At 57.7% G+C, this 25,137-nt stretch overlaps 1 protein-coding gene across 4 annotated transcripts in view; it reads left to right on the top strand.

Annotated features, from left to right (window-relative positions):
* The window catches only part of ZNF236 (zinc finger protein 236), a 105,137-nt gene that overhangs the window by 75,253 nt on the left and 4,747 nt on the right, over positions 1 to 25,137 (top strand). For all 4 annotated transcript variants that reach the window (XM_044242793.1, XM_044242796.1, XM_044242795.1 and 1 more), the window contains exons 21-29: positions 1,289 to 1,392; positions 3,072 to 3,437; positions 4,169 to 4,314; positions 4,407 to 4,647; positions 4,993 to 5,172; positions 13,490 to 13,677; positions 20,856 to 20,987; positions 22,930 to 23,127; positions 24,157 to 24,286. In XM_044242793.1, coding sequence (XP_044098728.1) covers positions 1,289 to 1,392; positions 3,072 to 3,437; positions 4,169 to 4,314; positions 4,407 to 4,647; positions 4,993 to 5,172; positions 13,490 to 13,677; positions 20,856 to 20,987; positions 22,930 to 23,127; positions 24,157 to 24,286 — 1,685 coding nt within the window. The remainder of the gene's footprint in view (positions 1 to 1,288; positions 1,393 to 3,071; positions 3,438 to 4,168; positions 4,315 to 4,406; positions 4,648 to 4,992; positions 5,173 to 13,489; positions 13,678 to 20,855; positions 20,988 to 22,929; positions 23,128 to 24,156; positions 24,287 to 25,137) is intronic.

The raw sequence follows: 25,137 nt of genomic DNA, 5'->3' as shown, positions 1-25,137 counted from the left end.
AGTACTGCGTGAGCACTGGGTGAGTACTGCGTGAGCGCTACGTGAGTACTGCGTGAGCACTGCGTGAGCGCTGCGTGAGTACTGGGTGAGCACTGGGTGAGCACTGCATGAGCACTGCGTGAGTACTGCGTGAGTACTGCCTGAGCACTGGGTGAGCGCTGTGTGAGCACTGGGTGAGCACTGCGTGAGCACTGGGTGAGCACTGCGTGAGTATTGCGTGAGTACTGGGTGACCACTGGGTGAGCACTGCATGAGTACTGCGTGAGTACTGGGTGAGCACTGCGTGAGTACTGTACAAGCACCACGCGAGTGCTGTGCAAGAGTACCGTGTACCGCTCAAGTACCGCATGAGCCCCGCAGAGTCCTGTACGAGCAGCCCACGAGTATCATGGAGCACCGCACGAGCACTCTGTGAATACAGCAGAGCACTGTGCAAGTACTGCGTCAACGCTCTGTGAGCACCGCAGGGTACTCTGTGAGCACGCACGGGTACCCCAGAGCCCTACACGAGCGCTGCAGAGTCCTGTACGAGCACTGCATGAACACCGCGTGAGCACCGCGGGGCTCTATATGAGCAGCGCCTGAGTACCGCAGAGCACTCTGTGAGTACTGCCGAGTACTACGTAGTACTGTATGAGCACCGCACGGGCGCTAGAGGGTCCTGTAAAGCACCGCCAAGCCCCGCGCGGCAGCGTGCGAGTGCGGCCGTGTCCGGTATACGTGCGGCGCGGCACCACAGGGTACGATTTGAGCCCTGCACGAGCACCGAGCGTGCGTCCCTGTGCACGCGCGTCCGTGGGGGCCGGTGCTGCCGGGTGCTGCCGGCTGGCGTCTGGGCGGTCGTGCCGCTTACGCAGAGCGGTCTCTGAGTGCTCCCCCACCGGGCTCAGTGCACAGATGGGGGAAAGGACACCATTTTCCTTTGCTCTTTGAAAGGCTGAGTGTGAGCCAGACCCTTCGTGGGGTTTTCCGCCGCGTGTTCTGGGCGCTGCCCGCGCTTCCTCTTCTCTTCCACTCTCTCGCCTTCTTACCAACTCAGAAGCACGGTTGGGTTTCTAAAAAAGCCCTGTTTTCATCGGTCTTGCAGATTTTTGTTTGTTTGTTTGTTTTCTTCTGGATTCGTTTCTGGTGTTTTTGTGTAGAGCGAAGATTAAAGGTTTTATTTGTCCAAATTTATTCAGCCTGTACTAACACATAATTCTCATTTTGGGGGTAGGTATGAGGTTGTTTGTAACTGGATGTGAAATTAGAATGAAAACGGCTCCGTGTACATGCTTTCTAACGCTAGGCATGTCCGGATCCACACCGGAGAGAAGCCTTACAAGTGTGACGAATGTGGGAAGAGCTTCACTGTGAAGTCGACTCTGGACTGCCACGTGAAGACCCACACAGGTAAGGACAGCGCCTGGGTCACACGTAGGGCCTTACGGTGGCGTTTTCGATTTGCTCCTAGGTATCTTGCCCACAGAAGTACTTTGGGATCATAGAAAACTTAAAAATCCTCAACGACGAAGAAATAGAGTACGAGGACTTTTGATTCCTGTCTTGGGGAGTGTGACCTGGATGACACAGGGGAGAAGGAGCTTGGTCTCAGATGCCAGCTTGTACGCTGTCTTGTACTTTAGTCAGAGTCAAACCCCTTGTTAAGAGAATTGCTTCCTAGTTTCATTTAGGCCAAAGAGATTTGGGTTGTTGAGGTTTTCCAAGATCTGGAGATTTAGCAAATGCAAATCTCATTATAGTTCACAGGTAGTTTTTTTTTATGTGGGCAGAAATGTCATAAAGGAAAAACATTAATGTCCAGTTTTCAGTGGCCGTTTTTTTCCCTTCATCTCATTTGAGGAACTAAAGGTGAATTAATTGTCCTAATGAAAGCCTGTCGAGGCTTCGCTTCTGGTGCACAGGGCATCCCTGTGGTTGGGGGGGCAGGCTCCGCAGCTCTGTGTCCCCTCCTGAGCTGCTCCTCTGGGCCTCAAGTTATCGCCTAGGAAGCAGCATGTGGTGAACTCTCGGGACATGGTAGAGGATTATGGCTCTCAAACTAATTTACATTCTTAATTTTTGGTTACCCATAGAATTGACCAAAAATGTATATAAGAAACTCCACACATTTACGTAAAGCCCCGTGATTCTTTTCTGGTAGGTCACTATTTGGAATTCAGTAGATTCGTGAACATGGCGTGTCCCTTCTGCAAACACTGTTTCTGTCACTTAGTTGGGTGCTGGGTGTCTGTCTCTCTTGAGTGATGCTGAGTTACCGAGGACCAGTATGGGTCCTCTCGACATCCCAGGTCTGGTGGGGGGACAGTCGGTCTCACAGCCTGTGCCAGCAGCGTTCGGGATGACTCGCACACGCGGGACTCAGGGCTGGCTCCCACGCATAAGCCACAGGAAGGAAAGTCTCTGTGAGGAACGCCTTTCAGGCCTTCCCCTCCACGCTGGGCTCCTCGGGTGACCTTTGGGGCCTGTGAGCAGGGTTAGGACAGCAGGCGCCCCTCAGGGGTGAGTCCTGGTGTGCCCGCCCTGGTCAGTGAAAATTGGTTTTGGTTTCCGGGAACCCTACGGGAAGCACAGAACCAGGAGGCCTTCGTCTTCTCAGAGCCTCTCCGGGGCAGAGGCGGTGGGGGACAGGGCACTCAGGTCCCCGTCCATGGCCTTGGTCACGCCCCGGTCACAGGAAGAGCCTGGGCGTCTCCGGGGCTGAGCGTGTGAGCCGGCCCGAGGCTCCAGGCCGCTGTCCACCCGTGTGGGTGTGAGGGGTGCTGAGACACGACCGTGCCCGTCGTGCACTGAGGGGCGGGTGATGGTGCGGCGGGGCTGGCTGCCGCCGAGGCTCCAGGTCGGCGGCGGTGCCCCCCGTGCTGCGGGTGTCCAGGCACCGTGACGGCGCGGGGCTCGCGGTGTGGGCTGCGGGCTCACTTCGGCGTCTCTGCAGAGCTCTCTGTCCCTTGCAGGGTGTCCTGTGGGACCACGGGACTCGCCCTCAAGTCCACGGGCCCCGGGGGTCGGCACTGCGGGTGCCCGTGGTGCGGCGTCGCCAGCGCCCTGACCCCTGGCCGGCCTTCCCGCAGGTCAGAAGCTCTTCAGCTGCCACGTGTGCAGCAACGCCTTCTCGACGAAGGGGAGCCTGAAGGTGCACATGCGTCTGCACACGGGGGCCAAGCCGTTCAAGTGTCCACACTGCGAGCTGCGCTTCCGCACGTCGGGCCGCAGGAAGACGCACATGCAGTTCCACTACAAGCCCGACCCGAAGAAAGCCCGCAAGCCGGCGGCCCGGAGCTCGTCCGAAGGCCCGCAGCCCGTGAACCTGCTCAGCCCTGCGCCCGCCGACCCGAACGTGTTCATCATGAACAACGCGGCTCTCTCGGGGCCGTTCGAGCAGAGCGTCCTGCAGCAGGGGCTGCTGGGCCAGGCCGTTCTCCCCGCCTCCGTGTCAGGTGAGCCGGCGGCGGGCGGGGGCCCGGGGCAGGGGCCCGGGGGGGCAGGGCGGCATGTCTCCTCCTCGAGAGCTCCCGGAGTGGGGCAGCTGGGAAGACCGCAGTGTCGTTGTTCGGACGGGTCACCTTCCGTTTCCTCCTCTTCCTCTCTCGACATCGGCTTGGGAGCGCCTTGGTGGTTGTTCTAGCTTTTTCTTACTGGGTTAAATGTGGGTTTTTGTCATTGTCCTCTGAGACGGCACAGTGAGATGCTGCGGACACCCCCTCTAGAGCAGCGCACGTGACACGGGACACTTCTCTTACTGATCTTGGGTCACCTAGTGCTCGAAACGTGTGACATTGTAGCCGTTTAGGGGTTGCGTGGATCCGCATGGAGTGACCGTTTCTAGCTATAGACATACCCTGAGGCTTTCTTTCCCTCTAGCGACCTGGGGAGTGACCAAAGCCTGGAAAATCATGATCATTAGTTGCTGATATAAATCCTGGGCTAACTAATCCGTGTGATGTCTTTGAGCCTTGTTTCTGGGTGTTTAAGGTGGGTAACACTATGGTCAGTTCAGAGGGTTGGTTCTGTGTTCAATTAGCTGAGGTGCGTGTGTGGTGTGGAGGGAACAGCGGTGCTCGTGGACCAGGCCATGGTAACGGGTAGGTAGCACGTAGGCGTATAAAAAGCCCCAAATGCAGCTGAGCTGCTGTCCTGTCAGGAACTCATCCTCCTCATGTCCCTGCAGCCGGCGGCGACTGGACGGTGTCCCTGACGGACGGGAGCCTGACCACCCTGGAGGGCGTGCAGTTACAGCTGGCCGCCAACCTGGTCGGCCCCAATGTGCAGATCTCGGGCATCGACGCCTCCAGCATTAATAACATCACGCTCCAGGTAGGGCGCAGGCCACGGTGCCTGGGGCTTCGAGGGGTCAGAGCCCCACGTGAGCGTGAACGTGCATGACGAGGATCTCGGTTGCTTTGCAGATCGACCCGAGTATTTTGCAGCAAACGCTACAGCAGGGCAGCTTGCTCACCCAGCAGCTGCCTGGGGAGCCCGGCCTGGCCTCCCAGAACGGCTCTCTTCAGACCCAGGATAGCACAGTCCCCGCTAGCGTCGTCATCCAGCCCATCCCCGGCCTGACCTTACAGCCCACCGTGACATCGGCCAGTCTGACCATCGGCCCGCTGTCGGAGCAGGACCCCGTGATGACTACCAGCAGCGGTGGTAAGTGAGTGCCATGGGCAGTTAGGACAGCGCTGCCCCTCCCGTCTCTGGAAGGCTCGGCACACATCCGACGTCCGAAGCTTACGTAAGCTTCCCCGGCGACAGGCAGTGTGCGTCCCTGCGTGAGTAGATCGCTGCCTGCACCTGCTCCCGTGGTCCTGCTGGCTTCCGGTTTCCCCGTAAGCTTCTCTTACCTCTCTCTGCACGAGGGAATCAGAGATGACTGATGTTTTCTTCTGAATCTTCTTTTGAAATAACAGTTTCACTAATTATTTGTAATATAAAGAAGGAGAAAATTACTATGTTTTAAAGTCCAGCCTTGTTTTGTTTTGTAATGATGACCAGGGACTCAAGACCTCGCTCAGGTGATGACATCGCAAGGCCTGGCGTCCGGCTCCAGCGGCCCCCACGAGATCACCCTGACCATTAACAACTCCAGTCTGAGCCAGGTCTTGGCGCAGGCTGCCGGGCCCACTGCTGCGTCATCCTCAGGGTCTCCCCAAGAGATCACCCTGACCATCTCTGGTTAGTCGCTTCACATTTTAAACCTCCTCTCCCCTGCGATTTGAGCATACCTTATTCGTGTGTGTGTGTGTGTGTCTGTGCACGTACGCGTATGTACGTATATGTGTAGATTTCTTGTTTGCAAAATGGAGTTTGCCATAAAGCCAGGGCTCGGTAGTTTTTGTAACAAATGTGGGGAAGACATTCAGGTTTAGCGAAAGAGTGTCACAGCTCAAACCCAACACCAGAAAGTAACGCCGAGAGCTCCTCACGAACTTCTGGCTCGAGTCTCTTGTCCCGTCACACTGGGTCGGTCCATGGACAGCAGACGGCGCAGCTTCTTGGGACTGGGGTGACGTGTGCGGGCACCTTCTAGGTGCTTACCCTCCTCGGAGTTCTGCAAGACTGTGTGGGCAGTGCCAGTTGTGCTGCGGCACTGACAAGTGTGGAAACAGGTAGGACATACCGTCCGGGAGAGCTTGAACTTGGCAACCAGTGCTGTGTGTCAGCTACCAAGCGAAGGTGTCCTGGTGCCAGGGCGGCCGCGGCCGCGATCGCGTTGTGGTTGGTGCCGTGAACTCCCTCCGCACGTTCTCGTCTCGCTCAGCCGGCAGTGAATTTTGTCCGTGTGCTTCGGCCGTGTGACCCTTAGCTGTTTGGTGACGTTAGCAGCAATCTGTGTGACCTTCTACATGCCAGGCGCTATTCTAGTGTTGTACAAATATTAAGGCTAATTAATATTAGCCTTATTAAGGCTAATAAGAAATATTAATACGAATTTCTTTAAGCCTTCTAGCAGTCTTTTATGAGGTTGTCATTGACGATAAAGACAACATTGTGCTAAGAGGCAGAACAGTGTCCCTGGAGAAGAGGGCGTGATGGCGGGTGTGGGAGCATTTTACCTTAAAACACGGGAAGTGATGGTGGGCGGAACGCCGGACCGACCTGGCCGGGGAGCAGGCCAGGCCAGCAGACACCTGTTTTGGTAGATTTCTGCGAAACGTGTGAGTGCAATAGAAAGTGAAGTTACTCAGAAAGAAGCCAAAAGCTTTCTTTTTTAGGGAGTGTCTTTATTTCTTTTACTGTATATGACAAACACGAACCTGTTCTTGGGTGGAGTTTGGTTTTGAGTGGCACGGAGGGATTTTGGATGCCGTCAGGCGGCAGACATTAACTTTCAGTTTTTTGTAGTTCGGTCACCTTCCTGCTTTCATTGTCTATATCTGAATTTTAATAGTTTTTTTTTTTTTTTTTTTAAGGAAGCTATTTTGAGCAAACTGATGTTTCTTGTGTGCTCTCGGCGTGTGGGTACCGCGCCCGTCCCGTGCCGAGGGCCCAGAGTGCAGGCTTCTTGCCGACAGCTCACACTGTCTGCTGTGGCCTCTGGACGGTGCGGCTCCTTCTCCCGCACTTTCCTGTTAGTGATCGTATAGATCTTTTATTGCTTATTAGTATTTTCAAAACAATAAGGAGATGAATTTAACTTTTTAAAAAAAAAATTGCTGTAAAGCCTTATCCTAGGGGAAATCTTTACATCAGTTGGTGACCTGAGCTTCGCCCAGACCTGGGGCTTGAGACTTCTTGTCCTCCGTCCTCGTTATTGAGCTCGTGAGAGTGGGCGAGTCCCACGTCAGCGCCTCCGTCCCTCATGCTAAAAAGGCTGCAGGGAAACGTCGAGAGCATCTAGGTAGGATTTTTAGTGACTTTGTAAGAGGTTCTCTTCTCCGCTGGCGTGCGCACTCACACGGGCTTGTCCGTGCCATGAGGGGTTCTCGCTTCCGCCGAGCTCGGTGGCTTTCAGCAGTTCAGAGGTCATACGAGAAAGAAGTTGAACCTCGGGTAAATGGCACGACCAGGGCTCAGGCTCCTCTGTCTGCACCAAAGCCCTCTGCTCTGGCGTCGCAGGCAGTTTTCCGCAGAGACTCAGAAAAGCGATGCCCACGTCCTCTGACCCTGCGGCCGGGCCTCCGGGAGACGCTCCGCTGCCGGTCAGAGTCGCGTGTCCTGCAGCTCGCCCAGGCCCAGCGCGCCCCGCTTCTTTTTGCTTCCGTTTCTGCAGGGCGGGCTGAGGACGCCGCGGGTGGCCCAGCCAAGTGCGGCGCCCCTCGTCCTCGGGTACGTTTCCCTCCTCGTCCTCGGGTACGTTTCCCCCTCGTCCTCGGGTGCGTTTCCCCCTCGTCCTCGGGTGCGTTTCCCCCTCGTCCTCGGGTGCGTTTCCCCCTCGTCCTCGGGTGCGTTTCCCCCTCGTCCTCGGGTGCGTTTCCCCCTCGTCCTCGGGTGAGTTTCCCCCTCGTCCTCGGGTGCGTTTCCCCCTCGTCCTCGGGTGCGTTTCCCCCTCGTCCTCGGGTGCGTTTCCCCCTCGTCCTCGGGTGCGTTTCCCCCTCGTCCTCGGGTGCGTTTCCCCCTCGTCCTCGGGTACGTTTCCCCCTCGTCCTCGGGTTCGTTTCCCTCCAGTCTTGCAGAGTCGTCTCGCTTCTGCCTAACTTGCCGGCAGGTTTTTCTTAAGTAACTGGTTTGTGTCCGTCTTCCCGGAGCACCGTGTGTGGGTTTCACAGACGCACCAGCGGGCCTTTGGCTCTCCTGGGCGCGCGCCGTCGGCCGGTCCCAGTGTGGCGCACTCGGGCTGTGGGAGCCCCGAGAGCCGTGGGGCAGGGAGCCTCACCCCGGAGCCGCAGCACTGCTGCCTCCGAGCCCCCGCGGTGGGAGGTTAGGGGGCTCCTGGTATCATTTCATGACGTCCCTTCGATCCGCGTCACCACACGTTTGCCGCACCGGCTGTCTCCCGCGTGTGGAAGTATTTTCAACTCAGTGAACGTTCTGGTCGACAAAGTAAGTAATTTGAAGATCCTGAGTCTCGCGTTAACGTAGAACTCCCAGGGGGCCCCTCGGAGTGCGTCACAGCTTAGGGGGCGGGCACAGACCCCATCGTTTCCGGGAACGGTTTCTTGTCGTCTCGCTGCCGTCTGTAAACACGACCGTGAATGAAGCGGCTGCCGTTCTGCAGGATGTCCCTGTGCGTTTCGCCCGCTCGCCAGGACGTGGGTTAACGGGTTCCTCTGCGATATCGCGGTGTCGGTTCCGTCCAGGTCGCGGTCTTACTCGGCCCAGCGCTGGCGGAAGCAGTGAAGGAGGAGCACAGGGCTGGGTGCTCGGCGGCCAGCGACCCGTCTGCAGGGGCCTCCCAGCCCGAGGCAGCGGCCAGCCGCGCGGGCGCCACACCGAGCTGCCCAGGTGCGCAGCCCGGCGACCGTACTGGGGCGGGCCCGGACGCTCTCCCGACGGCTGGCGCCGCGTCCCGCTGCCAGGGATGTGCGCTCGTCTCTCTGTCCGGGACACAGATTTCTGTAGAGCTGTCCACCAGCGAGTCCTGCTGACGAGGGGACAAGGCACCGTGTGGTGACGCACGAGGGCGTTTGGGGTCCATGCTGCCACCCGCCACCTGCGTGGGGACCTGCCGCGCTCATGGTCCCGTGCCCTGCGGCGAGAACTGCCCGGCGCCAGCCCCAGGACGAGTTCCGAAGGCATCTTTCTGAGGTTGTGAAGTTAGACTTTGACCAATAAAAGCGTAAGAGCTCCGGGATAGTAAGTCACAGATTCACAGGGACTCGTCAGTGCTTACGATGACAGGCCTGTCTCCTTGTCTTTATCTTACAGAGATTTTATGCGTTTCTTAGCCCTCTTCTCTTCCAGCTCTGGCATATTTTAAGAAAAATTTCATTTTTAGATACAGTTGTAGCTACAGGAAAACCTTTTTTCCCACGCTTATTTGAAATGCTTTCTTAAGCCATAATTTGTTTCTTCAGCAGAAGACTGTGTGTTCTGTGGTAAGAATTGTCCGTCTGTGGGTGTGACGCTGAGCAGGACAGACACGGTCCCTTTGCATTTTGGACCCTAGAAACTGAAGGAGCAGGGACCTTACTGAAGAGCGTGTAAAGCGTGGTGAAATGTCACGGAAATGACAGTTAGAGGATGGCAGGTTGTAGGTCACAGGGCACCGACCTGCCAGGGACGGCTTCTGTGGGAGTGGGAGCAAATGTCCCGAGTCGCAGTGCCGTGCCAAGCAGAAGCCCGTGAGCTGAGACGGGCGGGCATGTCCAAGGAGGGCACGGGCCGCCTGGCATGGGGAGGAGCTGCCTGTCCACCCCTCCGTCTACGGATGTGCGCGGCACCTGCGTGGTTAAGGACTTCGTCAGAATCCGGTGTTGGCAGAGCCGGCCTGGATTTCTGGCCCGTGACGTTTCCGTTGCATCTGTGGTCTCTGTGATTCGGTGATTCGTGGCCAGCGTGGGTGGTGGTCGTGGGCTCCGTCCAGCTGTCCCGGTCCGCTTCCCTGGAGAGTGTACCGGCCGGCAGTGCTGGAATCCCGCGTCTTCTGGGAGCTCAGCTTGACCTCTTTCAGGAGCCCTTGGCAAGTGGTTGGGAAGACAGTGGAGTTCCAGGTGTTTCAGCTTAACTGGACTGGTTTTCTTCTGTTACTGCGGTGGTCCTGGATGTCTGCTGGTGCGGCAGCCGACATAGCTCAGAGCAGGCGGTGCCCTGACCACGTGCGTGTGCTCCGAGGGCTCAGCCGTCGTCTGGGCAGCTGGACGTGGGCTGTGGGACCTCGTGCGGCGCCGCCACATGTAGCGATGGAGCCCCCCTCGTCGTTGGGGGGGGGTCGCCGCACGATGGGAGCTCCGAGCAGCAAAGGCCGCTGTGGACCACATGCTGACGCTTCTGCAAACACCACAAACATCCCCCTTTCATCCCGATCAAATTGCCTCTTCTTGAGGCCCGCGGTCTCCGAGCCAGCAGAAGACACTTCTTTCCTTCAGCTCGATTTGCTGCTTTATTTAAAGTGTTTGTCCAAGGAATTCCGTGAAATAAATTTGAGCTCGTGATTTAAGATGTTTAATGATGTGATAAGGGCTGTTATAAACGGAGTGTTCGTTCTCTATGATGCAGGCCTGTGTACTCTGACCCCAGATACCTTTGGCATCCCTGAGTAAACCTGGCTTTGGGGACAGAGTCTTCATACGTTGAACTCTGGCTCCGTGATGCTGGGCGCGTGGTTTTAGAGGTTTGCGCGTCCCGCGGGTCCTGGTTTCTGTACCAGAGCTGACCCCGTGGGTAGAACGTTGGTCAAGAGATCGCAGCTTAGCAGGACGATGTTTTCCTGAGCGTCAGAGTCCCTTCCAGGCCAGGCTGCAGCCGCACCATGTGGGAATTGAAACTGAAACGACTTTGTGATTAGACGTGTCTTTTTTTTTTTTTTTTAAGATTATTTATTTATTTATTTATTTGACAGAGAGACAGAGATCACAAGTAGGTAGAGAGGCAGGCAGAGAGAGGAGGAAGCAGGCTCCCTGCTGAGCAAAGAGCCCGATGTGGGGCTCGATCCCAGGACCCTGAGATCATGACCTGAGCTGAAGGCAGACGCTTCAACCCACTGAGCCCTGCAGGCGCCCCCAGACTTGTGTCTTCTAAGAGACACAGTCGAGCAGTAGCTCTCGGTGTGGGAAAGCTAGATCAGAGCCAAGCGAAGGTGCCCGTGGCTGGTGTCCTCGGGACTTCTTTCCGGGCACGAGATGTGGTCGAGGCTCTCTGCTTCTGGGACAGCTCTGGCCCTCCACATCCACAACAGGATGGGACACACGTGGTTTCCAAGGACGTGGTCACACTCGGTGTGCGTGCCCTTCCAGAGGCAGAAGGCATTACCAACAGAGGCTAGAAGTTTAGCACAGGTTTTTAAGGAATTTATCTCAAGTGGGTATTATCTTTTTGTTCTTACTTTTGTCCAGTATTAATTCACTTGTGATGAATAAGTTGAGTTATGCTCTCAGTGAAGAAAAGCCACAATTCCTTTTTTCCTTCCTTTGTAAGCTTATTTTAGCCTTTGTTTCTTCTAGATTTAAGTATGATCAGTTACTAACTTCCCAGCAGCTCAGAAGTCTTAACATTTCCCATTTGCAGGTACATTTTATAATTTAGGAGGACGTTCTCCCCACTTTCTCCTTGGGGATGAATGGCCAGACGAGGTGTCTCCCGTCCCCACAGCAAACACACATGCCTTTCTTACCACGTTTATCTCAAGAAGAAACTGATCTCACATCCTTTAAACTACTAATGAAACTTTCCAAAATTATCACTAAGATTTCCTCAGAAGCTGCGAAAACGTGTCCCAACAAAGATTTAAGATGGTGTTTGGTTTGATGATTGTGAGGGATTTACTGATCCTCTGGAGAGGACTTTGTTTGAGGGAGAACCATGAACGCAGGGGACCTCGATTTCTGTGACGTGCCCTGGAGGCCTCGTGCTTCCAGAGCGGCTGGATGAGGCCGGAAGCTGAGAGCCCGCAGTCTGTGCCCCGTTCACACCAGTTTCCAGGCCGAGAGGATTTAGTTAGAATGGAAACTGGTCTGTAGAGCTTTCAATAAATCTTCTATATGATTAAGAGCTATATCTTGAAGAAATGTAATTGCAGCTTTGGGTCAGTTACTCCATTGCGTGCTTAAGAAGAGTTTATTTTTTCCTGCTCATATCACCTGTTTTGGGACCATTTGGGGATAGAAGTCCTGCGTGAAGTGACACCATCCTCTTGGAAAATGTCTTGATTCAGAACCGAGCCGAGCGCTCACTCACACAGTGTCGGCGCACAGCTGCGGACCCCGGCACTGGCTGAGGCTCGTGTCCCCACGGACCTCTGTGTCCGGACTCACTTCCGCTCAGCGACACGCAGGCTTCTGTCTTCTCTTCGGGTTTCCTGAGCCGCCCAGTCCTGAAGCCCTCCCCACCCCCGCCGCCGCGCGTTGACGACCGTCAGGGTCCGGGGCTGCTGCTGGGAGCGGAGAGCAGACTTTCCTGGGTTTCGGGGGCTCGGGTGAGGTGCGAAGTCTCGGCGTGTGACTCACCGCGAGCCCCGCTAGCGTTTGGTTTTGCTCTTTGTGGCGACGCTGCCGGCGAGCCTTTCACCACGTGCCTCCCTCGACGGGCGCTCGGACGGCGCAGCCCCAGGCTTCGCCCGAGTGGTCACGAGTGAACCGCAGTCCGGGTCGCCGGCCGCCACGGCGTTCTCGGGTCTGCCTTTCCGGCTCCGTCTGTGGCGTCGCCGCCGCGGGCGCGCGCCGGACCGCAGGGAGAGCCCGCGGCTGAGCCGGCGCTGGTAGCCGCGGAGCTTAGAGCACGCACCTCCGCAAACCACACTCCGGCCCGGGCGCGTCCGCGCGGTCCGCGCCGCGCAGGTGCCCGGGGGGCTCTGACGAGCCAGTGTCCGGGGCCCCGAGGGCCGCTGCAGGGCGGACTCAGCCTCCTAATGGTTGTACCGCTTTGGGAGGTTCCAGGTCTGCGCGGCCCAGTGTGGGACCCCCAGAGTGTGGATCTGTGGAGGCCTCGTGTGTGCAGGACTCCCGGTAGGAGTCAGTAACCTGGCGCCCCGCGGGCCCCTGACCGCTCGGCACGGGCGCGACCCGCGGCCCACGGAGCAGCCCAGGCGTCGCTTCCTGTTCTGTTTGTGAACCCGATTAGGAGACTCTTTCCACCTTTTCTTAGTCACTGCCGCGGTGTGTGCGGCCCCGCGCAGGGGCTGGCGCCGTGGGAGCGGCAGGTCACTGCGGTAGAGGAAGGCGGGGCGGCTGGTGAGAAGCGCGCGTGCGTGCGTGTGAACATGCGTGTGCGCGTGTGTCCCGCTGACCCGTGAAAACTCCAGAACTCGTTTTCCGTGGGAGCCCGCAAGGCCCTCGGGAGTCGCGGCTCAGCCCGTCCCATCGGCCAGCGCGGCCTGAGTTTCTGTTCGTACAAGAAACGGTCCCGGATATCGCCCTTTCTCTCATCACGGGCCCCGAGGGGAAGGTTAAAAAATCTGGTCTTTCCAACGGAAAGTGAGACATCGTGCGGGCCGCGTTGGCATTTAAAGGGGTACACGCGGCGTGTCTCAGCCCCGGCCGACGCACGGGAGGGTGACGGGCCCCGCGGGTGTGGCCACGGTGCCGCGGTGATGCTCGGCGGGGCCCAGCTGGTCCTCCCTTCAGGCTCCTCCCTGGGCCGAGGCGGGGACGGTGTCCCGGAAATCCTCGGCCGTGTCCTTCTGCTTAGCAGCAGGGACTCGGACTGCAGGGTCGTATGTTTGCTCTTTTCTGTGTTTTCCTTGATGCTATACTTAAGCAGAGTGTATTTACGCATAAAGATATTTAGAAACTGGAGACGTCCGGCCGTAAAACTGCACTGAGAGATTCTCGGACTGTCTCGGTGTCGTTTCAGAAGCTCAGGTCATGAGTCGCTGCTTCTGACAGAGGAGTCCCTCACTCCGGCGGTGGCCGGACTGGCCAGCCACACCACTGACGTGCTCGCTCCTCTCTCGTAGAGCTGAACACCGCCCCTGGGAGCCTTCCTTCGACAACACCCATGTCCCCATCGGCCATGTCTGCTCAGAACCTGGTCATGGCGTCGTCAGGAGTGGGAGGGGACGCCAGCGTCACGCTGACCCTGGCCGACACGCAGGGCCTGCTCTCCGGAGGGCTGGACACGGTCACGCTCAACATCGCTTCTCAGGTAGGGGCTGCCCTGCCCTTTGTGGGGGGCCGTGGCATCCTTAGTTTCTTCTTTCCTAACTGTACGTGCTGAACATTGTTTCCCGAATTAAAGTGGTTTTTCTTCTGATTAAAATACAATGACTGTGTTAGATGCAGAGAGGAGAGAACAGGAAGATAAAACAGATAAAGCGGGAGAGACTGTCTTTAAAATCCCCTTCCCCGACAGAACCACGACGGACCTTTTAGTGTCTCTCTGTCCTTGCGAACCTCTACATGCAGACACATGACACGCGTGTGAACGTTTCTCTGGGAGTGAGCTCGTGTGTGTCAGGCGCCGGGGACTTCCCTCTTACACCGTGACTGCCTTCCCCATCAGTGATATTTTCATTCTTCTTACTTTTTAAGATTTGTGTTAATTTTTTTAGAGAGATACGGCCAGCACACAAACGGGGTGGTGCGGGGAGAAGCAGAGGGAGAGGGGCGTGTGGGGCCCTAGCCGGGACCCTACAACCCTGACCTGAGCCGAAGTCAAGAGCCGAATGCATCACTGCCCGAGCCCCCCGGGGCCCCCACCTCCGTGGTGACTGCCCGAGCCCCTCGGGGCCCCCACCTCCGTGGCCAGCAGTGGCCGTGTTTTCTAGTGGCGGTGCCGCATTGAGTTTCATGAGCTTGTTGAGGGCTGTTTTGAGAGCTCGGGGTTTGGCTAAGTAGCGTCGGAATTCCCACTCTCGCGGTGACTTACAGTCTCAGGCCGCTGCCTGCGACGTACAGGGTCGAAGGCTGCGCGAGGTGGATACAGCACTGAGCTGGTGAGCTGAGACACCAGACGCCTTTCAGAGTCTGACCGAAGAACCATGATGGATTATAATGAAGACGGATTACAGGCCCCGCCGCGCGCCCCCGTTTTACGCACCTGTCCCTCTGCAAGCACGGCGGGGTGTGCCGGGGTCGGGGCGGGGTTTGCTTGTGTGCACTTGGGCTTGCCGCCCCCGACGAGGACTGAAGACTGTGCGGTCCTGGGTGGGAGAGCTTGGCCCGGCACAGCCAGCCGCACGGGACTGTTCGGACTCTGGGTTTGGTTCTGCCGCTTGTGAGAGGCACGTTTGCCCGCCCAGTCCATGCGGAGCCAGTCCCCGGTGGTTTGTACCGCTGCTCAACTGTCCTGTGCCGTTGGTGGAAGCCCCCCATGACCCCTGGCGGGAGTCGGATCCTGTGGGAGGCACGAGCCAGGCTGCAGGGGTGCCGGAGGCCGGGGCCTGCTGCGGTGTCCTCCCTGCATCTCTTCTGCCACTGAAGGAAGGATCTCACGGAGTTCTCCACACGGTTTCCCACCTCCTTTCCGTCCTGCACTACTAACACCCATTTGTCGGGTCGTCCTCACCCTGCTGGGTTATGAAAATTAGGTCACCTTTTCCAGTGACAGGTGGAACCGGGGAAGCCATCCTGATGTCAGTGTGTGTTTTCCTTCTGGACGCAGGAGGCAGGGAGCCTGATCGGGGTGTGTGGGTGCTGTGTCCTTACGAACCACCTGGGACTCTCGTGGTGACGACTGTGGACATAAGCTTGTAGCCCAGCCCTGGGGCCACCTCGCCGCTGACCGGCACGGGCAGGGTGCAGGCAACTGTGCGGTGGGGCTACTGTCCTGTGGCCCGTGTCCGTCCGCTCTCAGGCTCCGGTGGCTACTCACTGGACATTTGTAACTTAGTAAGAAGTAGTCATAACATAAAAATTCTTTATGATACGAATTTTAGTGAAATGTAAAGCCTTTGAGTAACTTTTGCGGAGGTGCAGGGGGGCGTAAGGTTTGATCAGAAAAAGCCAAAGAGGTATTTATTTCTATGATTATGGGTTTGTTTTCTGTTTGCTAAATCATATCACTTTGAGAATTAATGATCGTTGCAGCAGCAGTGAAGGCTCAAGCCGGAGTTCTCAGTATTTGCCCGGTTCCATTTTTAAAGTCAGTAGATGTTGGCTGGGGGTGTCTGTCCTCAGCACAGGGTAGCTGCTGGGCCCCCAGTCCTGCCCCCGCACTGGCTCACGGATGCCCCCCAAGCAGGTGCAGGGATTGGGGCCGAGGAGAACGCTGCTGCCCTGAGGGGTTCTTGGAGGGCGTCGGAACCAGGTGTTGCCGTGACAGGGTCAGCGTAGTGAGGAAGGCCCCTGTGCAGGGTGAATGCAGTGGCAGGCACGGCTTCTGGTCCCCATCAGCCGGCCCCCTGGTGATTCTGCTTGCAGGTTTCCAAGAGGGACGTGTGCATGTGCTGCTCTTGTGGTGAAAATCCTTCCGTGGTCCCTGCTGCCTTCAGCACCAAGTCCACGTTTCTTCGCGTGGCCAGAAAGAGTCTCTGCTGTCCGCTCACCGCCCCCTTCCTTCCTCCAGGGTCACACCCAGCACAGAGAGCAGACCCCTTCCCCCGATCTGTGGGCCAGGGCCGTGGCAGGCCACGGCAGACCACGCCACACCACGGCAGGGAGTCCTCTGCGTCTGTGGTCCTCTCTGTCTTCGGCCCCAGCGCGGATGTCCAGGCTGGCCGGGCTTGCGAGCCGCGGGAGGCGTCACTGAGGTTGGCCTGGTCAGACGGCAGTTCCCTCCTCTGCGCCTGTGGCTTGCCTCACTTACCTGCAGTCTCTGGCTTACTTTCCCAAAACTACCAAGTCAAAAATTTAAACCCAAATTGATTATGGTAATGAGCATACTTGGTATAACAGTAGTATTAAAATCACCGCTAGGAATCCTGTAGTTTTATTAGAATCTTTTCTGTTAGCTGCCAGACTTTAATGGAGCTCACAATGATCTAATACTCTGAAAATTTGAAAAAGCCAGGTCAAACCTGTCTTAGCTTTATGAGTGCAATTTTCCTAAATACAGTGAATTATTACAGAAATAAAACCCATCATCTTATCGTGGAAAGGTTAATCAACATATATGGAAATGCTTATATATATGTAAATTATAAGAATTGTTTATGACCATGAAAATTTGAGCTCGAATCACAGGTGCTTGTGAGAAATTAACCATCCTACAAGTAATTGTTCAGTACGGGCGAGAGTCAGTCACCAAGAGGCCCAAATACGGAAGGGTTTAATAATTAATCCCTTCACGCGGTTCACAACATGTGCCCCCTGCACTCCGTGAGGAGGTGACGTGAAAGCAGGCAGAGGGGGCCACGGGCAAAGGCAGGCGCCGAGCCCCCAAGTCTGCGCGGAAACTCACTCCGCGCTCGGACATCCAGCGCTTCCCAGAAGCCCCTGAAGGGACCCAGGAGTGTGAGCCCGTGGATCATAAATGTTACAAAGACGTGACAGGAGCGTACATGGATTGTGTACCGTTTTCCTGTTTTCTTTTTTAAGATTTTATTTATTTATTGGAGAGAGAGAGCAAGAGTGCATGGAGCGGGGGGAGGGAGGAGCAGGTTCCACTCGAGCAGGAGCCCGGCGTGGGGCTCGATCCCAAGACTGGGGGCCGTGACCCCAGCAGACTGATGCTTCGCTGATGGAGCCCCGCAGGCCCCTGTCGTGTACCCTTTTCTGTGTTTTTGTTTCCCTACAAAGTCGGCCTGGGAAGGTGACGTGTGAGCACAAAGGGGTGCGGTCTCGGGGTCACGCCCGTGGCCGTGGCTTACCCCCCAGGGCCGTGGTCGGCTCTGTGACCGCACGGTGTTTGGAAGGAAAACGTTTCTGTGTGTCCGCAAGTAGTCGTCATTTTAGACTTGCAAAGAGCCCAACTAGGGCAGAGTAGCGTGGGGTAAGTGATCCCCCGGGTGCGCTAGTTTACTTAGAAATAGAACCTGCTGGCGCGGAAGAGGAAAGTCCGCCATGGACGGGCGCCTGCGTCGAACAGGATCTGCGTACTTGCTTTACTAGGGGAGTCATGGAAAGAAAAATCGGTGAGTCATAAGGATTTCTTCTTCAACTATGAACTTAACATGAGTTTTTTTTCCCAAATTTTGAACTGTTGGTGGTAGGTGTGGGGATCAGGCCGCTAAATCTGACAGTTTTACAAGGAAATGCATGCATTCACTTAAAAATCGATTCGAGGGGGCCCTGGGTGGCCCAGTTGGTGAAGCGCCTGCCTTTAGTGGAGGTCATGATGCCGGGGTCCTGGCATTGAGCCTCATCAGGCTCGCTGCTCAGCGTCTCTCTCTGCCTCTGCTGTTCCCCCGCTGGTGCTCTGTCACACTCTATCAAATACATAAGTAAAATCTTTTTTTGAAAGTATTATTTATTTATTTGACAGAGAGAGAGATCACAAGTAGGCAGAGAGGCAGGCAGAGAGAGAGGGGAAGCAGGCTCCCTGCTGAGCAGTGAGCCCGATGATGCGGGACTTGATCCCAGGACCCTGGGATTGTAACCTGAGCCAAAGGCAGAGGCTTAACCCATAGAGCCACCCAGGTGTCCCCAAATAAATAAGTAAAATCTTAAAAACAACAACAACAACAAAAAAAACAACTATTCAAGAAAGCAAAGTGGTTTTTCAGTTCTTGTTCTGAAAACAAAAGTAAGTAGGTGGTTCCCGCTTCAAGTACATTCTGTTTTATATGAATTCGTGTAGGTTTGGTGGGTTTTCTGTTTGTTTTTTACTGTATAAGCAGTAACACATTATCTGGGTGTATGAGTGCCCAGATAATGGACCTTGCACAAAGCATTTAAACCCTGTTTAGACACGAAGGCGTGCCAAGACGTCCGAATGTGACCTGGGCCGCACGGGGAGTTGGCAGGCGTGACAATGCAGGGGCTCTTTATGTGCAATCTTGTGCTCCAGGGACAGGAGGGGCCCAGGCCGGGCTGCCAAGGGCTTCCCGCTTCCTTCCTATCAGCGCCGCGGGTGCGCCTGGACCCTCTCGCTGAGCGCCGTGTCGCTGGAGTTCCGCGCGGCTGTACAGGGGGTGATGGCCGCCGAGAGCACGTCCCTGGCCAGATGACAGGACAGGGAGACGCGGAACGAGGCTGCCTTTCAGGGACGGGGCAGGGAGGCAGGTTGGCTGTCACACCGACTCGAGCCAGGGTGGCAAGCCTGGGTGAGATTCGAGCGGCATTTCCCAACGTAGTTGCACATCAGGTTCTCCAGGTTCACGCTGCGAGGCTGAGTCCGCAGTGGCGGGTGCACCAGGGTCTGCTCGTGCCGGCCCCGGGTCCTGCCCCCTCCGCCAGAAGTCCTGTAGCTTCCACCTCCGTGTAAACCCAAATACAGCGAGACATAGATCCACGGCCAGTGAGCCCACAAGCTGAAGAAGGAGGGCTTGGAGACGGAGTCATTTCAGCACATTCAAGTCCGCGTTTCCTTGGGTGCGGCTGATTGTTGAGCATGTATTTTACTCGACACCCGAATTTTAAGTCCGGCGTTTGCGTCAAGAGTACTTAATATTAGCAATTGAAACACCAGGGATAAACTAGTAAGTTACATCGTATTAGGAGTTTTTAAATTAAACTTTTTATTTTCAGTTACTTGTTCCTTCACAGTCCGTTTTCAGAAACGGTACGGACGGATCTCATGTACCCTTACCCAGCTTCCCCAGGTTGTGGCGTCGTGCAGAACTGTGGGCAGGATATCGCGGCCAGGGGTGGTCGTCCTCACAGTCAGGACCCAGAACCTTCCGTCCCCCGCGCTGCCCCTTCCCCTGGCGTGGCTAGTCTAGTTCTCACTCTGGAAGGTGGTCGTTCCCCTCGGTAGGTCTGTGTAAGTCCAGCGCCTCACAGGCCTTGGCGCTCCTTCTGAGAAGAGAGGACTTCATTGAGCCAACAGTGCTTCTTACGTGTATCGGACTTTCTGGCTAGCAGGAGTATTTGTCTTGATTTGTAGAATTAGGAAATGTGAATTTATTAATTTTGACTGACGCCATTTTCCGAAGTTGGGTGTTCTGGGAAGAGTTGGCAGAGCTGGCGGCCGGCGAGGACAGGCGTCCGAAGGGACGGTGCTGGAACGCAGCAGTGCCCGGCTGACCTCCCATGTAAGGGGGCTTTAGTGGTACTTGCCAAAATACACCACGTTCGTGTAAAAGACTTAGATAAAGGGAGATACGCAAAATGTCATTTCACTTTTCCTAAACGTGCATGTGGAAACCAGAGAGTCCAAATCAATGTAAGAAGCTCTTTTTCTCTAGAATCCACGAGGCTCTCCCTGTAAACTTACTCTCTGCTCCATGCTCTACCCTTGGCTCTGTGTCCCTGTGCGCCGGGGGAAGGGTCTTTCCCGGGAGAAGTGGCCCTGACCACCCTTCGATGCCTTCTCAGTCCGTTTCTGACTGTCCACGCCTGCTCCAGCTTTTTCTGTCCCGCGGGAGCCGGGCTTGCCCCCGAGATGTGAGGACACCCCTCCCCTGTGGCCGAGTGCCCTTCCTGACTCCGTGCCCCTCCGTCTGCCTGTTCACGCTGGCCCTCGGACCCTGGTGTTCCACGTGCGTGTCCGAGAGTCGCTGCTGATTTGGCAGGTGAACGGATTTGTGTGGCTTCCCGTTTGGGGCCCGGGATCGGGCCACATGCCCCTCTGTGCGTGCCCCGTGCCACCCTTCCCTGCGTTCTTTCTGTCCCAGGGCCACAGTCAGACTGGAGTGGGACTAGGACTAAAGGCAAAGTTGTCCCTTTGTAAACAAGTAAGCGTTCTCCGCCTTGCAGCTTTGCGGAGACACGCCGCACGTACCGTAGCGCTTGCCACGCTAGCGCATGGTCTTCAGCGTACTTGCAGAGCTGAGCACCCCGACCACATCTAGTTTGGGAACATCTTATCACCCCAAAAAGAAACGTGGCACAGTTAGTGGCTAGCAGCCACGCCCCGTGCCCCCGACGACCAGCAGTCGCCGCTGTGTCTGTAGACGCACCTGCTCTGAGCGCCTCACCTCGTGGGGGCCCAGCGCGGAGGGGCCTGCCAGGGCCGCGCCCTGCCGTCCTTCTTCGGGCTGCATCGGTTTTCACTGTGCAGTGCGCCTCGTTTGGGTATCTGCTCCCCGGCTGCTGGCTGTTGGGCCGGGTTCCCTTCTGCGGCCGCTGTGGGCATTTGTGCGTGAGCGCTCCAGGCTGCGCAGGTTTCATTTCTCTGGCGCACACGCGTGGGCGTGGGGTGCTGCGTCCCGTGCCGGTGCCGTGGTGTGCTTTTCTGGGGACGTGCCCCCGTGTGGTCCCCAGGAGCCGCACCACAAGGCATCGTGTGTTACCCCGGGGTTTGACAACGTCACGACTTCTAAACTAGTCCGTCCTTGCCAGGGCCAGCAGTTCCCAGCCTTGCTCACGGACTCCTCGCTGTCGGGCCACGGGGGAGCAGGGTCGCCGCAGGTCATCCTCGTGAGCCACACCCCACAGCCCTCCGCCGCTGCGTGTGAGGAGATCGCCTACCAGGTACGTCACACACCTGCGTTCACACGCGGCCGAGGGTTGTCAGAGACACGGACCGGGAGGGGCTGGTCCCAGAGGGCTCAGGGCAGGGGGCCGCTCCTGGGGGCCTTCTCAGGCCGAACGGGGGTGACGAGCAGGGGCTGCACCGCACAGGGCCTGGGCCTGGGGGACAGCCTGTGTTGAACGGTGGGGACCGACTCCTTCGTTTCTCCAAGTGCGGTTGGCTGGAGCCGGGGTTTTGTGCCGCACAATAAGGTGCAGAAACAGCCGTGTGTGAGGCTGGTTTTACCTGCGGGAGCTCTCCTGGGCAGCGGACGGCAGCGGCCACTCCGTTCCCTCCAGGGGTTTTCTGGTCAAACCTCTGCTGACTCTTCGGGTCTGGTTGCGTTTTTTCCCTCTACACGCGTGTGTGCACGTGGCCCCTTTATCATTTGAGTAGTTTTTCCTTAAAATGTGTCTTCTGAGGGTCTACGACATTTAGGAGATGACAGTTCTGAATACAGAGAGTCCAACGACCACTGTCTCCTCACTGCTCCTTCGAGGGGAGGGAAAGCGCAGGAAGTGAGTAGCCGCGGGGTCTGGGCAGCGTCCGGTCCCATGCACCTTGAGCAGACGCGTTTCAGGACAGTCTTGGTCTTTCAGTGCACGGGGACCCCGTTTTGTGTAAAGGCTGTAGAGCCGGGCAGCCTGGCCATTTCCCCAATCGGGGCTCATCCGGCGGAAGGTGAGTTTGTGTCTGGGGGCCTGGCACCCCGCGGCGGCTCAGTGACACTGGGAGGATCCACCGGCCTTGGGGTGCGCTGCTGGGCGCGTGTCCACGAGCGCAGCCCTGGGGGAAGCCTGCGGGCGCACGGGGTTCCTCGGGGTGCCGCTGGCTCTCGGCTGCCGCTGGGTCAGCACGCGCGGTGGCGTGTGGCTTGCAGCCCTCACGTCTCCTCTGCTCTGGGGCCGTTCGGATGTTCTTTGACTCACAAGAAATGGGCTTTTTGCACTGACCTGAACACACAGTCTGTTTCCATCGTTTCTTCGCTTCAGGAGAAGCGGACGCTCAGGTTAGACACGCACACACCTGAGAGGCGTCACGGGATGCTACCTCCTTCGTGGCGTGAGGAGGCCACGTCCGAGTGCTTCTCGTCTCCTGTTTTCCTCCCGTTGTTTGTTTTATCATCGCGTAGACCTTACAGGGTGACCTTAGCGCACCTTGTAGACATCTTTTGTAGTTAAGTCGTCTTCTTTAAATTTTATCCATTTCTATGTATTAGATTTTATGAACAAGTACTTGATATAAAAATGTTGACAAATCCCATCAGTTTTCCTTATAATTACTTACGATTTTATTTCACTAAATTGTCGCGGACAAGTGTTTATCTACAAAACTGAACTCGTATTTGTAAAAGCTGAGCGACGCTCGCCTGCTCCTTTTGGCTTCAGGGTGTTAGTGGCGCCCCATTGAAGTGACTTGGGGACGCGGCTGGTTCTGAGCCCCGTGTCGGGGGACCGTGCGCCAGCGAGCGAGGACTCGCCTCCCACTGGGCGCTCCTCGCTCTGCAGGCCGCTGAGAGCTGTCGCCCGAGCCGGGGCATCTGGGGGCCGTGTCCTTGGTACCTGGGTCAGCTGTCCCTGCTGCCCCCGCGAGCGCGTACGGAGTGCACGCCGCGTGCTGGCATCGCTCTGCCGCGTGTGGTCCCCAGTGTGGGTATCCGTGAGGACACGGCACGGGGCGGCCACCAGCACGGCCAGCCCTGGAAGGTGACACACATGGAGAGCCATTGTGTTCGCTCCGCGCTGCTCGGAGGGCAAGAGTGGCTGGTCTGATCCGTTGCCCACCCCTGACGGCACGCTGAAGGCCGGGCGTCCGCCGTCGGCGTGTGTCCATCATCCTGGCGTCTGTGCATTTGCTCACTCCGGCCACCGACTGAGTTCCGGGGTTTCTGACCCGCTGCAGGTAGCTGACGTGTCGGCCGGCCTGGCGCAGGGCGGGCAGCCAGAGAAGGAGGGCCGGGCGCACCCGTGCCTGGAGTGTGGACGCAGCTTCGCCTCGGCCGCCGCGCTGCTGCACCACAGCCGGGAGACGCACGGCCGGGAGCGCATCCACGTGTGTCCCGTGTGCAGGAAGGCCTTCAAGCGCGCCACACACCTCAAGGTATGTGCCACCGTCCCCACGGGTTAGAGACGCTTGGTTGGTCCGGGTCGGTGGGTGTCATGAGTCTTGCTCGCAGCAAGGAAAGAGTTAACAGATACCCCCTTTGGGAGGAAAAGATCAGTGGGAGTTTAGTGTTAGCAGATCTGCTGGTTACGTGTTCGTGCGCAGTTCCCAGTCCGGGTCTGCTAGGACTCAGGCTGGCACTGAGATGCCGTGTCTCACCGAGGAGAGCGGAGGATCGTAAGAGTCTGCCAGCACCTACTGGCCGGGCCGTGGGGAAGCAGGAACGCCCCTCTTCGCGGGAGACCCACACTTGACACGTCCTTCGGCAGGGGGACGGGGAACCCCTCAGCAGCTGGCTCTGCGTCCACCTTGAGAATGGGGTCCGCATGCCGGCAGAAGGGCTGGGTGAACTCTGGGACGTGCGCACGGTCAGGGAGAGGAGGAGGAAGGGCTCTGGGGCCTGATGTCCAGGCATGCACTCAGGTGGCCTGCCGTGGTGTGGGGCGCGTACCCCGTCCGGCGACTGCCGGCCAGCACTCCTGGTTACCAGAAGTGGCCGCATCTGAGCACTGGCTAGCCCGCCAGGGATCCCCGCCTTCTGCGGCACGGTGACCCGGACGTCTGGTCTCCAGACCCTCAGCGCGTCCGTGTGTCTCGTCTCTTTCTCTGCCGTGTTTTCTGGCAACTGCCCCGACCTCCCTCACCCGTCCCGTAGCCCCCACCTGGTCCTGAGAAGCGCTGCACACAGTTCTCAGGCGAGGAACGTCTTACCAAATAGCGGACCACGTCCCACTCACCATCAAGGTCATTGGCAACAAGGAAGGGCCCAGGCCCCGCGGAGCCGCACAGCCGGTACCCTGGGCCTTCAGGGGGCCACCCCCCCGACCCCCACTGCATCGCCGAGGGCCCTCATCCCAGACGGGCCTCAGGTTGTCCTTGCTGCTCCGACGGGTCCCCGCGGCCGTGCCGCAGTCCGTCGAGAGCCGCCGTGACCTCAGGTTTCTCTCCGTGTGTGCTCTGTGGCAGGAGCACACGCAGACGCATCAGGCCGGCCCTTCGCTGAGCTCCCAGAAGCCGCGAGTGTTCAAGTGTGGTGCCTGTGAGAAGGCGTTCGCCAAGCCCAGCCAGCTGGAGCGGCACAGCCGTATCCACACAGGTAACCGCGCGCCGCCGGCTTCCAGGTCGGGGCTCCGGGGGCCGGCGAGCAAACGGGACTCGGCGGAATGCGCGATGGGTGAAGCCGGGGCCGCAGTCTGTCGCCCTCGTTCGCGGTCAGCTCTTCATGCGAACTTCTTAGTAAAAACCCCGTGGTTTCCCTGGCCGCCATGGGAAATAGAGCCCCCACGGGCTGCCGTGGCCTCTGGGGACCTGCCCGCCGGAGGGTCCCCCCCACCCTGGGCTCCTGCTCCTGCTGCTGTGGGGGACGCCATTGTTGCTCCTCCAAAGTCGCTCTCTGCTGACTTCCTGTCACCACCTACTCCCGCCCAGGTCTGTTGTCCCAGAGGGAAGACCAGCCCTGAGACACGAGCTCCCGTCTCTTGGCCTCTTGGCCCATTGCCCTGACAGCTCACTTGCGTCCTCCCCCTCTGCCAGCCCACGAGGCACCTGTGGCCTGTGGCTCTTGTGGAAGCACCACCGTCCCAGGGCCCTGTCTGCTGCAGCCTGTCCTGTCGGGACTGACGGCAGGACCTGCATCCTGCTCGGGTGGGCAGCCTTGCGTTTGCACAGAGCCAGGCAGAAACTGTGGGTGTCCGGCAGCCAGACCCCTCCCGTTCCCCTCTGAGCTCATGCAGGTGGGATCCCGGTGTCCTGCAGCCGTCCCTCTGACTGCGGCACCTGGCCGCGGGAAGCCTCGGGGTCCGACACTCACCTTGCCATCTGGAGTCCCGACTCTGCTCCCTGAGTATCCCCTCTGCTGTCCCTCTGCCCAGCCCCTGTCTCCCTTGGCCGGGTCATCTCTGATTGGCCTGCAGCTGTCAGCTTGGACACCCCTCCCCAGGAAGCCTC

The sequence above is a fragment of the Neovison vison genome, chromosome 3, assembly GCF_020171115.1.
Source record: "Neovison vison isolate M4711 chromosome 3, ASM_NN_V1, whole genome shotgun sequence".
In the NCBI taxonomy this organism is placed as follows: Eukaryota; Metazoa; Chordata; class Mammalia; order Carnivora; family Mustelidae; genus Neogale; species Neogale vison.
Note: the sequence above shows the minus strand (reverse complement) of the source record. Positions and strands in the feature narration are given on the sequence as shown.